The following is a 14,008-nucleotide window of genomic DNA, read 5'->3' as shown; positions in this document are numbered from 1 at the left end:
CTTTCACCTAAGTCCTCACAAGGCCCAACTCTAATTAGCTTCTGAAATCAGATGACATTAGACATGTTCAGAATGGGATAGCCATAGACCCCTTCCTGTATCTTTCTGTAGTCCCTTGTGCCAGGGACTTCCCTTTACTTTTACTTTCCTCAATAACCTTTCTGACTTTCTTTGCTTCATGGCATCCTCTTCACATTTCTCTTTGAAGGATACTTTTGTTCAGTTGTGAGGTTGAAAATGGTCCCTGCGAGCACTTTTAAAATGTCATTTCATTTTATTCTGACATCTGTAATTTATATTGCAAAATTTGCTATTAATCTTTTTTTCTTTTAGCTCTTTAGAAGGTTATGTCTTTGCTTTTTCTTTCAGATTTTAGGCCTTTTTTTGTCTTTTGACTTTTGGCAATTTTATTATAAAGACCTTTAGTGCAGTGTTCTCTCATCTTACTGGGGTTCACTTGAACTTCTGGTAGGAGCTTGAACAGAACAGGAATTTGAGGCCGAAACCATGAAGGAATGCTGCTTACTTACTAGCTTGCTCCTCCAGGATCATAATTAGCAAACCTAGGCCATCTACCTACAGATGGTACCATCATTGATGGATGGTTGGGCGCTCCTATATCAATCCAATCATCAATCAAGAAACCGCCTCAATAGACATGGGCATAGGACAATCCATTCAAGGTTACTCTTTGGTTTTTAGAGACAGTGTTTCTCTCTGTAGCTTTGGAACCTGTCCCAGAACTCAATGTAAAGACCAGGCTAGCCACAAACTCATAGAGATCCACTTGCTTCTGCCTCCCAAATGCTGGAATTAAAGATGTGCACCACCACAAGTTGAAGGTCCCTTCTTCCTGGGTTACTCTAGTCTGTGTCCAGTTGATAATAAAGGCTAAGCAGCAAACATCCATGGTTTCTATTTCAAGTTCCCACTTTGTGGAAGTTTCTGCCCTGCTACAGTTCCTCACTTGACTTCCCTCAGTGATGGACTGTAACCTATAAAATGAAATAACCTTCCTCCTCCCCAAGCTGCTTTTGGCCAGAATGTTTTATGAGCAAAAGAAAGCACACTAGGGCAGAGTCCATGAAATGTTTTCTGAGTATGATGCAAGGTCTTCAAAGACAGCTAACAATTTTTCTTAGTTATAAAAATAATTGTGTAGAGGATCCGGAGGAAAAAATGAATTCAGAACAAACAAGTGATCCACATTCCCAGGATGGGGCAGATACGGTCCTGTACCAGAGTGTTCACTAACAGGATAGAAAAAAAAAAAAAAACCTGTTTCTTACACCTGCTAACATTCTTTTATTTTTCAGACAGCACCAGTTGCCCTTGAGACAGAAAACAGAGGTGAAATGAAACTAGCTCTCCAGTATGTTCCAGAGCCAAGCCCAGGTATGAAATGACTTTATCTTCAGACACAAGCTCTCTACTTATCCCTTTGCACTTGAGAGATTACTTGGGTTCTGTTACATTCTCAAAGATGAATTCCTGAGCAAACATATTAAGTTAATAACTGTATAGAACAAAGGAGTCAACCATAGTTTCAAATTAGAAAAATCTCATTATTTCTCTTATACTAATATATATATATATATATATATATATATATATATATATATATATAATTCTTGCTGTCTTAACCATTTAAGTCTACAACTCAGTAATACGAACTATATACAGCAGAGTCCCAGAACTTTTCATCTTTAAATAATACTGTACCCTTCAAATAGCAGCATCCCTTCCCCCCCCACTCCAGAGCTTAGGAAATGTCAATTTACTTTCCATTTCTATGAGGAAATTGTTTCTTCTTTTTCCAGCTCTTCATATAATCCTTGTTTTGACTTCCCTTGTTCTCTGGAAAACATTTGCGTTTATACCACATGAAGGGACTTTGCTGTAGTGAGAATTTGGGCCTATTGACAGTGTCATGATAAGGAAGAAGCTCTAGTGTTCCTTTCCCAGGTGGGAACTAAAAGGATTCATAGAAAGTCCCTGAGAAATCAGAGCTCCTTGATCTTCCCTTCTTAGTTTCATTAGGAGATAAAGCTTTCTGTCTTGATTACTGACTGCAGCCTGGGCACTGGAGCCTTAGGTCTCCAGCCAGCTCAACAAGTCAGAAAAGATGGCAGGAAATGAATGTTTGACCCCACCAACAACTCATTTCCCAGGCAGATTGTCCTCAAGAAGCTGTATTAATATTGTCCTTGAAGTTGGGAGCTGCAGTCAAGCTGAGGAGAGGAATAACGGCTGGTGCAGGCACAGGTTGAACAAGAAAAAGACAATCTATATTTTTTTAAAAAAATGAAGGGCAGGAAAAGTATATCTTTAGGCCAAATTGCTGTGCAACCATTATTCTATTACTTCTGAAACTTTCTAAAAGACACAGCATTTTGCATATAACTTTGTATCCTGTCACTTGAGGTCAACATGCATGGAAATGCCATTTCTAATTTTCCTCACTGTGACTTGGTGGTGAAGGTTGAAGGAATTATGTGTTGCAATGTGCTTTCTCTTGTCTGAGTTTTTACTCCTATAGGAGCTTTTCTCAACATTTCCTTTCCCTTCTTCAATCTAAGTCTTAGATGGAGTCTCAGCTCCACAAAGCTTTTCCTGACCAAGTTAGTGCACATTAAACCCGTTGTTTTCTAGATCATTTCTTGACATTTTATACTATGTTTCGTTTTATTTAAATTCATTTCTATTGGGGTTTTTTTCATTTATTGAAATGATAAATACTAAGGAATAAACCTGAAAAATCTACAGAGTGACTGAAACACAATCTTCCCTCTTTACTTCCTCTATCTAAAATAGTGTGCAACCCCTTGGCCCCGCCTTTTCCTTCCCTTTCTTTTTTTTGATTTTTTTATATTAGAAATAGTCTTACTTTATATATCATCCCCCCATTGCCTTGCCCTCCCATCCTCCCATATCCCCCACTGACCCCCCCAACCCAACTCTCTCCCATTCCCCAAGGATAGTGAGGCCTCCCATAGGGGATCATCAAAGACTGTCACGTCATTTGGAGGAGGGTCTAGGCCCTCTTTCGTGTATCTAGGCTGCAATAGTATCCCTCCATAGAGAATTAGCTCCCAAAGTCCATTTGTGTACTAGGGATAAACACGGGCTCCACTGTTAGAGGTCCCATAGACTGCCCAGGTGCCCTAGCTGGCACCCACATTCTGAGGGCTTGGTTCGGTCCAATGCTGGTTCCCCAGCTTTACGACTAAGGGTGTCTGTGCTCTCACTAGGTCAGGTCAACTGTTTCTGTGAGTTTCTCCAGCGTGCTTATCTCCTTTGCTCATCCCTCCTCCTCCTCTACAACTGCCTGTGTGCCTTTCTTTCTCCTCTTAGTCCACCAGAAAACTCAGTGGTCCATTCTGTCAGCTGAATGTGGACTTCACTCTCCAAACTGAGGTCGGCTCCTTTAGTGGTCTTGGAGCAATCAACATGAGCAAATCTCGCCCACCCAACACATTTCTCATATATATATATATATATATATATATATATATATATATTTCCAAGTGGCATAAATTATTTATTGTACTCCTTGTATGTTTCTACACACACACACTCACTCCTATTTAAGCATGAGTACTTTATGAATGTGGTTATAGATCAATGAGTGTAGTTTAGTTGACTGAACTAAGCCACCAGAAAAATCCAATAGTGTTCCCCTGTTTATGTGCAAGCATTCTAGCAGCAACTTTGGACCAAGCCAACTTCTTAGTAGCTGTCTATGGTACTGTCAACTGTGCATGTATATTCAATAGCCCCATTACATTTGTAAGGACTTTTAATAGGAGGGGGGAAAGGTTATACTTTAGTCAGTATCTAGTGTGGTCACTTTCCACTCAAATCTGCGCTGGCAATGGTATTTGAAGGCTATGTCTTGAGATGTTTTGAGTATAACTGTGAACAGACAACACCCCCCACCCCCGCCAGGACTGATGTGTTGAAACAACTGAAACCCTAAAAGAAGGACAAATGTTCTGTACTTGGAATCAACATGAATGTTTTCACTCTCCAGAATTGTCTTTCTCATTTTTATTAGTTCTCAGAGAATTTTACACAGTGTATTTGGATCACATTCACCTCTCTTCCAACTCCTCCAAGATCTGCCTTCCCTGTCCACACACTCTGCTTGACTGTTGGCCTTTTAACCTCTAGAGTGTGGTCAACCAACTAGAGCCACATCCTTAAACAAGAGTGACTCTCCCTCTTTGAGCACCTATCTGTTGCCAGTAGCTCCTGTTTTGATGGAGCTATCTGATCTCAGGACAGTCAGGCTAAGAAGTATACAGTTGAACGTCTATAAGCTTAACCAACTTAATACCTCCAAGCATTAGCTTGCTTCTTTTGCTATCCCATATGCAAGGTGACATCTTTTCCAAAAAGAAATGGCAGCACATTTTGTTCTCTTTGTCCAATCACAGGCAAAAAGCTTCCTACAACTGGAGAAGTCCACATCTGGGTGAAGGAATGCTTTGATTTGCCACTGCTGAGGGGGAGCCACCTAAATTCTTTTGTTAAATGGTAAGACCGTTCATGATTCAACTTTCTTTAGTTCTCTGGTAGTCTTGTCTTGGGCTCAGTGATGCTAGCACTCATCAGCCATAGATTATTAGAGACATAAAACACTAAGAGTCTATGGCATCAACTCCCAAGGCTTTATTCAATTTTAAAATCAAACCTAAGAGATCATGTCTGCAAATGAAGCTAGATATTTCAAACTCATATTGTGCAATGTCTTTTGGGGTACATCTGTTGCTGGGGGACGGGGATTCTTAGTACAAAATAGCTTACCAAAATTTTAATGCTGGTTGTCACACTGCCTGGCTCATAAGTGAACAACAGGATTTCTTTTGCTTCCTATGTTTTTTATCTGTGTGCCAAGAGTTTGTTTTGGTTTTCTTTTTTTATATATGTATTCCTTTTTCTTCCTTCTTCTTCCTTCTTCCTCCCCCTCCTTCTTCCTCCTCCTCCTCCTCCTTCTCCTCCTCCTTCTCCTCCTCTTCACCTTCCACATTTGCATCAGATTGCAAATATTTTGAGAGTGATTTGCCAAACAAGTCCCAACCAGGAATTAGCACATAAAACACTTGGAGTTTTTAGGCAGCTAACTTCTCGGTTGTACACATAAAATGACTGACGTCTAGTAAACAACAGCTAAACAGATACTAGTGTGGCCTGCTAGCTCTAGTTTTTTTCCATGGAGATGCTACTAAAAGATAAGTTGTTCCTACTTAGGTATATGTGACATAGATTTAAGAGTATATGATATAGAATTGCTTGTTAAACACATACATACTCTGCCTAGGTGTTAGCTGATAAAATGCTTCAGCTCAGGTCAGTCTGTTATTCCAAGGCCACTCTCAGACATCTTATCTTTATAAGAGGTATGCTAAGTTAGTATTCATTTAGTTCTTATCATAAATGAGATGTATGTAATTACAAACTGTCGAATTATTTATCCTCAAAGGCAAGTCTAGCAAATTGAAGAGATTTCTCTTTTTCAATATTGTATGACATTAATTCCTTGGGTTGACAATCAGAAATTCATGGAAGTTCTAAATTTTTTAAACTAATTCTCAATTTTAAATATTTAAATTATTGGTTTCAGGGAATAACCAGTAGGGCCCAAATTACAATAAAATTTCTAACATATAATAATTATCTCTTTTGGGTATATGAAGTTTACCATTGTGATCATGTGGTATATTTTCTATATTTATTCCATTTGTTTTCTCATCTATTTTTATTTTTTAGCCTACACAAATTATTTTTTATATTTATAAAGTATACTATGATTATTTTTTACTTTTTTTGTTTTTTGTTTTGTTTTTCGAGACAGGGTTTCTCTGTATTGCTTTGGAGGCTGTCCTGGTACTCGCTCTGTAGACCAGGCTGGTCTCGAACTCACAGAGATCCACCTGCCTCTGCCTGCCGAGTGCTGGGATTAAAGGTGTGAGCCACCACCACCTGGCTTATTTTTTACATCTTAATAAGTGCTCTAATATAAGATCAAAAGGACAATGAGATAGGAAGAGGCTCATATCTATTACAAACTTATGAAAAGGCTTTGTGAGCTTTGGAGTGTTTTTATTTTTTTAATCAGTCAATTTATTAATAATTTTAGTTATTCCCCATTGACATATATTCATTGTACACAGTGTTAGATTATATAAGATCATTTTCATACAAGTATACAATGTACATTGAGTATTTCTGCCCTTCTCTCCCTCCTTCTGATTATTCCTTTTGTTACCTAGACAATTTTGCTTTTACTTTCATGTCACACACACACACACATGCATGCACACACACACACACACACACACACACACACTTATGAGAGCTCGTAACTTTATGTCTTTCTGAGTCTGAAGGTTCACTTGACATATCTCCAGTTTATCTGTGCTAGATTCTAAGAGAATTCTCTAGCAATTCCTACCATGTTAAGTACTCATTATTAACTGAGCCATGTGTATTGCATGTTAGTTAAGTCTAATGTCAATCTTACAAAGCCAACATCACCATTCCCACTTTGTAGTGAGGCAGTGAGTGTCTGAGAAGTTGAGTGGCTTTCCTGGAATTCATAGCCAGTAAGTCTCAGAGTCAGGATTCAAACTCAGCTTGGCTGTTTCTAACATGATGCATCTTCTCCTGACTTTTACTAAACTACCAGCACAGTCTGTCCACATGCTCTGAGTGTGAGCGTGTGTGTGTGTGTGTGTGTGTGTGTGTGTGTGTGTGTGTGTGTGTGTGTGTGTGTGTGCATGTGAAAGCCAGAAGAGAACTTGGGTTTCATTCTCAGGAATGCAGTCCAGGGTTTCTCATCGGCCTAGCACTCACCAATCAGGCTATTCTGTGTGGATACAGGGACTCAAGAGATTCTTCTGTTTCTATTTAATTCCTAATACTGGGATTAAATGTGCATCCCACTCTGCTCAGCTTTTTGTTGTGGGTTCTAGTGTGAGAACTCAGGTCATCATGCTTGCCAGGCAAGCACCTCACTGACCTTGGCTATCTCCCCTTTTTTAAAGACTCAGTGCAGTCTTCCTCCTTCAGCCTGATGGGTGCTGGGGTTATAATGTGAGCCAACACAGCTGGCTTCCATGCTTTTTTCCCCCATAGCCCATCCGACAGCTGTGCTGAGATGTATTGCCAGCATAGATGTTAACTTTCTGAACTAAAATGCCCTCACATTACTTTCTCTTTTTACAGTACCATCCTTCCAGATACCAGTAGGAAAAGTCGCCAGAAGACAAGAGCTGTAGGAAAAACAACCAACCCCATCTTCAACCATACCATGGTGTATGATGGGTTCAGGCCTGAAGATCTGATGGAAGCCTGTGTAGAACTCACAGTCTGGGACCATTATAAACTAACCAACCAGTTTCTGGGAGGTCTCAGGATCGGCTTTGGAACAGGTAACACTTATTACAAATTTAATTCTCTTGAGCCAAACTCTCTAGGAGATGAAAAGACCAAAGTGTAGTGAAACCAGTGAGTGAAAGACCATTGGTGTTCTAAGGGTTCTGGGTTAAGTGGACCAGCACTGTCCAGGGCCTATCCTTATGGAAAATTAGTTACTGCTAGCAAGTTCTGAAATCTGAGCTTGTACAAGAGCTAGTACCAGGATAGCTTCCAAAGCCACAGAGAAAACCTGTCTCGAAAAACCAAAAGAAAACAAAACAAAAAAAAAAAAGAAAAAGAAAAGAAAGTTCTGACTTCATGAACTAAATATCCTCACCTGGTGCCACTAATGAGTAATATGCAGCATGTCCAAGTCAATTTGCATGCATTTCTTTGATTGCATGGCTCAAGAGAGCTAAACAATGACAAGGGGTATGCCCAACAAGATGTGTGATGCAACATTCAAGAAGATAGTTGAGCAAGCTAGGAAAATTTGTGTCTTCGCACAAATAACATGGCTAAAGGTCTGCTTTTAACAATTACGGTGACTACCATTGCATCGCTCTATTCAATAATTTATTTACATTTTTGTACTTACTTCTTATAACAGTTCCATGAGGCAGTTAGTAATAGTTCCCAAAGAAACGATATTCCCAAATAATAACAGCAACAGCAATAATAATAACAAACAAATAAATAACTGCTAATGACAGAGGCAAGCAAAAAACTTTAGCCAGTATTCCCAGATAATCATCTAGCACAGTGGTTCTCAACCCCTCTGGGGGTTGAAGGACCGTTTCACAGGGGTCACATATATATCCTGCGTATCAGATATTTACATTATGATCCGTAACCATAGCAAAATTACACTTATGAAGTAACAATGAAATAATTTTATGGTTGGGGGGTCACCATACCATGAGGAATTATATTAAAGGGTCCCAGCCTTTGGAAGGTTGAGCACCACTGATCTAGTGTCTTCTCTAATCCAATACATAAACCCCCCAACTCCTCTATAACCCTGAAAAAGCATATGAAGAGCAACCAGCTGGGGACCATGAGGAAATGAAATAATGAAACCACTTGGGTAGTAACGCAGTTCTTCCTTCTACAGCAGATGTGGTCTCCAGGTGTGTGCGAACTCTTCCTTGTCTTCTTCTGTGGCAGTTATAATTAAGGAATGACTCACTCCTTTCTCCCCTACACACAGTGGGAAACATAATTGCAAATATAAAACTTTCTTTCAGGAAAAAGCTATGGAACTGAAGTGGATTGGATGGATTCCACTTCTGAGGAAGTTGCTCTCTGGGAGAAGATGGTAAATTCTCCTAACACTTGGATTGAAGCAACACTGCCCCTCAGGATGCTTCTGATTGCCAAGATTTCCAAATGACCCTACTCAGCTGATTCCACCATCAAACACCACTTTCCAGCTGGATCTGAGCTTTAAGAATTCTGACTTTGTGGACAAACATCCTCACCCCTTGTCACTGTGATTACTATGCAAGCATCCCCCAAGTCATTTTGCATGCATTTCTTTGACTGCACAGCTCAAGAGAGCTAAAAATGACAAGCGGTATGCCCCACGAGATGTGTGATGCCAACATTCAAGAGGATAGTTGAACAAGTTAGGAAAATTGAACTGTTGCTTCCACACCAAAGAAAAAGCCACCCATACAGGTTTCACACTACAATCTTGCATGGCAATTCAGGCCTTCAGTTTGGTTATTAAAATGCTTGCTGGGCATACAAATAGGAAGATTACGGGCAAAGTGACAAAAAATACTCCTGGGATAGGGTAAAGACAGGAAGAACAACAGTGATGACAGACAACTTCATAATAAGACAACTATTTACTTGGCAGCCTCTAATAAGACATTGAATTCCATCTTCGGACAGTAAGACTGACTTTACAGGCAATAAATCTGCCTTGAGAGACCCCGCCTCCCCACCCCTCCTTCTCAATCTCAAATGGACTTTGGTGCCACCTACTGGTTGCATATGGAATTCAGCTCTGGGCTTATTTTGGCTTAATTTGTTTTGAAAGTCTGTATTTTATAACAGTAAGCTAAAATATTGCATATAATTGTTTTTATTTTACTATATGGAAAGAGCATAAAAGTAGTTACAGATATGCTTTGCTACAAAGTTTTAATTAGAATAAAAATTGTCAATTTTATTGTACTTCCTATGTATAATTTTCATAAGGTATTTTGTAAAGACCCTTAGAATAAATTATCGTGATTTAAATTGCATTGGTAGTTTAGCCTGACTTCTTATATTAAAAATACTTTGTAGGCCGGGAAGTGGTGGTGCACACCTTTAATTCCAGCACTTGGGAGGCAGAGGCAGGCGGATCTCTGTGAGTTCGAGGCCAGCCTAGTCTACAAGAGCTAGCTCCAGGACAGTCTCCAAAGCTACAGAAAAACTCTGTCTCGAAAAGCCAAAATAAATAAATAAATAAAAATAAAAATACTTTGTAGTAAGAATCTTAAAATATAAATTCTCTAATATGGCTAACTTCTCTAGAGTCTTCAATGCAACTCTAGGCATTGTTTCATCTAAATGAGCAGCTCTGGTTATTATAAAAAGCAGAATTTTTATTTAAAAATACTTGTTAAAAGCTTGAAAATAAGTCAACATTTATGATTGAAGATAACTTAATGTTTCTTGCTAATTTCCCCGCAGTGATTTCTTTGGGCTGTTTTGACGCATGAAATATCATTCCACATTAAGACCCCAACTAGTTTTCATTTCTCAAAACAAGTCTTGATTTAACATTGATTTAAGATCTGGTTAATGAGTGAGCATGGCATCTTATAAAGATGCGTCAAAGGCCAGAACCACCCACTTGAACATTTTTTTTGCTTTCATCTTTATAATGGAAAAGGGGGCTTGTCAGACGTGTGGCCTCATGCTACATGAATCTTTATGTTGTATTATTTTGTTTTGTAAAATGTATAATTTTTAAATATATGAGTTTTTAAAAAAGAAAAAAGTACAAAAAAATCTTGTTAAGGCCTTAAGAAGGGATATGTGCATCTTTCAGGGGTCACTCTGCCGTGGGGATAAAATAACTGTTTTACAAACAGTTTTATTTAAAAAAACAAAAATCAAAAGAAAAAAAAACAACAAAAACATAATAAACTTCATTTTAACCTTGAAAAAAAAAGATGCCTCAAAGGTATCATCAAAACCACTAAAGAAAGCATGTGGCTCATGCCTATAGTTGCCCATTTAGTAGACCGAGTCAGGGGAATTGCTTTAAGTTTGAGGCCAGCCTGGGCTACAGGGTAAGACTGGTTAAAACAAACAGACAAACAGACCAAAACTAAACAACATCTCTCTCTCACACACAAATAAAAGCCTATTAGATTTATTTGCCTCTCTCCCCATATAAATACTGACTGTAACTTGAATCCTCTAGTGAGCAACTAATGTAATTAATTCCTCCCCTTATCTCCCCAGGTCTGTCATGGGAGTGATTAGCAGTACTCTCTGATGTTGAGGAAGGGAATGATGAGTTAATAGAGTCCCCCCTATTGCTCTATATTGAGGTTGTGCTGGAATGCATTGCCATTGCAAGCTCTGCTCTGGCTGGTGCCACAGTGACAATGCAGTTGCCTCCAGCATCCACTCATCTCTGAAGAACTAAAAAATCGGTTGTATTCCTCCAACCCCAGCCAGGACTACCTGCCTCTGCCCATTCTCACATCCCTTACCTGTAAGAACTATAGAACCTCCCACCCTCCACAAGGAAACCCAGGATGATGGGCTTTGTTTATGCCTGGGTTACTTTTAGGCAAAGATTTTCCTGAAGCTTCCATGTGTATTTTCTTAGAGATGTGTTTCAAATGCTTGCTGAATATATCAACGAATTTATTTGCAGTTTTCTTGAGAGTTGCACTAGGATTTAAATATGTGTCTCCACTACTTATTTAGTCATGTGTCCAGTTAGTTCATTTGACATTCTGCTTACAAAGCCTATATTATTGTGTAGTGAGTAGGAATGATAAGGTAGACCATTGGTGTTTCCTATTGAATCAAAGTCGAGGTATGTGGGAAAGGCCTCATGTGTGAGTGGTAAAAGTGTCATAAGGACTCTATTTCTTCATCTACTTTTCTTTTATGTTGGATTCATTCTTTTTAAAGCATATTTTATTTTTGATGTCATAACTGTATGCAATGTATTTTGGTCAAATTCACCCCCACCCTTTCATCTCCTTCCAGACACCCCCAACCCACCACATTTCCACTTCCACTTCTTGTACTCTTTATTTAATCACCCAGTTTAGTTAGTTATGCCAGTTTGTGAATCGGTGTAGGGCCATCAGCTAGAGTATGGGCAGGGTAGCATCTCTGAAGAAAACCGGTGCTCCCTACCCCCATCCCCCCCCCAGCTGTCAACTGCCAACAATTCCTTAGTTATGGGTGGGGATCCATTCTCACTTTGTTGTGTGACAAAACTTTCTGTGTGGAGATGCAACACACACATCTCCTTACTCCAGAAAGGGATCTCACCACAAACCAAAGTACAGATACCACCACAGTTCAACTTGGTAAACCAATGAAATTTATTGGGCTAACTTACAGGAGAATGGGTAACACAAAAGCTGGGAACCTGGAGCACACACTGCACAGCCTGCAAGCAGCTTAACAGGTTGGAGAGTGTCTTTTCCAGGTGCCTCAAATGGTCTAAACCTCTTCCAGGCAGCTTGGCTGGTTTCTGCTTCCTCTAGGTGGCTTATCTGGTCTTTTGCCTATAATCCAACACTCCAAAGGTGGATATAGGAGGATCAGAAGTTCAGGGTCATGCCTAGCTACATAGTAGATTGAGGCCAGCCTGGGCTATATGAGATCCCTTTTCACACAAAGAAGAAGAAAGGAAGGAAGGAAGGAGGGAAGGAAGGAAGGAAGGAAGGAAGGAAGGAAGGAAGGAAGGAAGAAGTGATAAAAGCAAAAGCATAATGAAATATATTTAATCTGATTGGAGGTATGTATACATATGAAATATTGTACAGTACCCTATTAATATGTATAATATTTATGCCTTTTTCAGTTAAAAAGTTAAGGTCTAAAACATCCAGTTTAGGAAAGTTCCTAGTCTTCAGCCTTGCAATCCATTTATAGACAAGAAATTACTGATCTAGAAAATAATCTCTAATATTTGAGACCAAAGGGAACATCTCAACCCCTTGGCCATGTTTTGTTCCCAGTGAGAGCTGAGGTATTTAAACATCCCTCCAACAGTTACAAGGACAGGTAGACTTCTTTGTCACCATATAGGTATAGATGAAGTCTAACTCACCAACACAGTCATTCATTACATAAAGAGCCAACTATTTCTCTCTCCCTAAGTTTCACAAACCTAATTTTATTTTGAACATCAAATTTTGTATCCATCTTCAGTTATCTTTCTAACATAAATATTTCCTGTGCCATGAAAATTTTCCTTTATACATGATGATGCTCAATAGCTGCTGCTTTGGGGTATTTAGGTTCAAGCTTTTTAATATAAGGCTGACAGCAAAAGCTATGCACAAAACATTTTCTTTCAGATGATTGTCAAAGAGCTCCTGACAAGGGCAATTTCGAGTTTACAATGTAGCTGAAGTACTTTTAGTTAGCATAGATACTCTCAACTGCCTTTCACCAATAATGTATAGAAGGATTCCTTCATCATCCCCTTATAAGTCCTGGGTAGTCATAAATGATAAGGAGAATTTGTTTTTTTTTTCTTTTACTGATTTTGGTGGATGAAATACTGTCTAATTTTCACTTGCATTTGTTGGTTCATTTGTGAGGTTCTGTTTTCAGCTGTTTGACTTAGATTATAATTGTCCATTTCTCTTTTAACACAATGCTCTAATAATCCCTTTAAGCTTTGTATAAAAATGTTAGTCTTATCTGACAAGCTAATTTTCCCCCCATTGGCCTCTGATCAGCGTATTTATCGCCTTCTCTCCAGTGTGTGAGGCACAAGTGTAATTATTATGTTTTTTTCTTTGCTGATTTGATTAGATATGTATTGTTCATTGTGTCTCCTTCCGTAAATATATCTTCCCAGCAGATAAAAACAGGAGTGCTGAGGTTGCCGTGGGTATCCATTGAGGACATAAGGACAGCATCAAAGTAACACTAATCTCATTTACAACAACTGAGCTAAGCACTTGGTTCAGACTCTTTGTATGCACTCACAGCAACTACATTTCTACACACAACAGTTTCTTTTCAGGACAAAGAGGAGGAATGGGTCTTTGTAAGTTTACTCTGTTTACTCTTATCAGAAATCCTGTGGAGTAGGTTCCACGCTGACTCTGTGGTTGGCTTCTCGGGCTGCACAGGCTGGACAGTGGCAGTGAGCCAAGAGCTGTGATTGGTTAAAAACAAAAAAGGAAGGTGTAGCCTGACCAGATTGGCTCTGAACGCCCCCTATTACCTCACTACATTCTGAAGGCCTGCCCACCAATTACAGGACTCCTTACTAGAAAAACCAACTGCTGGAGCGTGCCAAGAGTCCATAGCAACGCCCTTTTGAAACAGAGGGGGAAAGGCAGGCTTAAATCAGCTCTCAGGCCGAGCGTCT

The 14,008-nt window shown here is 39.3% G+C and overlaps 1 protein-coding gene across 4 annotated transcripts in view; it reads left to right on the top strand.

Moving 5' to 3' along the window:
* Nucleotides 1–9,720, top strand: part of Sytl2 (synaptotagmin like 2) — a 61,056-nt gene extending 51,336 nt beyond the window's left edge. Inside the window, exons 15-18 of one of the 4 annotated variants that reach the window (XM_035442401.1) lie at nucleotides 1,317–1,395; nucleotides 4,440–4,539; nucleotides 7,231–7,436; nucleotides 8,670–9,720. In XM_035442401.1, coding sequence (XP_035298292.1) covers nucleotides 1,317–1,395; nucleotides 4,440–4,539; nucleotides 7,231–7,436; nucleotides 8,670–8,815 — 531 coding nt within the window. In that variant the 3' untranslated portion in view covers nucleotides 8,816–9,720. The remainder of the gene's footprint in view (nucleotides 1–1,316; nucleotides 1,396–4,439; nucleotides 4,540–7,230; nucleotides 7,437–8,669) is intronic. The other 3 variants (XM_035442400.1, XM_035442402.1, XM_027407631.2) reach the window with 3 other exon arrangements.
* Nucleotides 9,721–14,008: the final 4,288 nt, after the last annotated feature.

This window comes from Cricetulus griseus, chromosome 3 (genome assembly GCF_003668045.3).
Source record: "Cricetulus griseus strain 17A/GY chromosome 3, alternate assembly CriGri-PICRH-1.0, whole genome shotgun sequence".
Classification (NCBI taxonomy): domain Eukaryota; kingdom Metazoa; phylum Chordata; class Mammalia; order Rodentia; family Cricetidae; genus Cricetulus; species Cricetulus griseus.
Note: the sequence above shows the minus strand (reverse complement) of the source record. Positions and strands in the feature narration are given on the sequence as shown.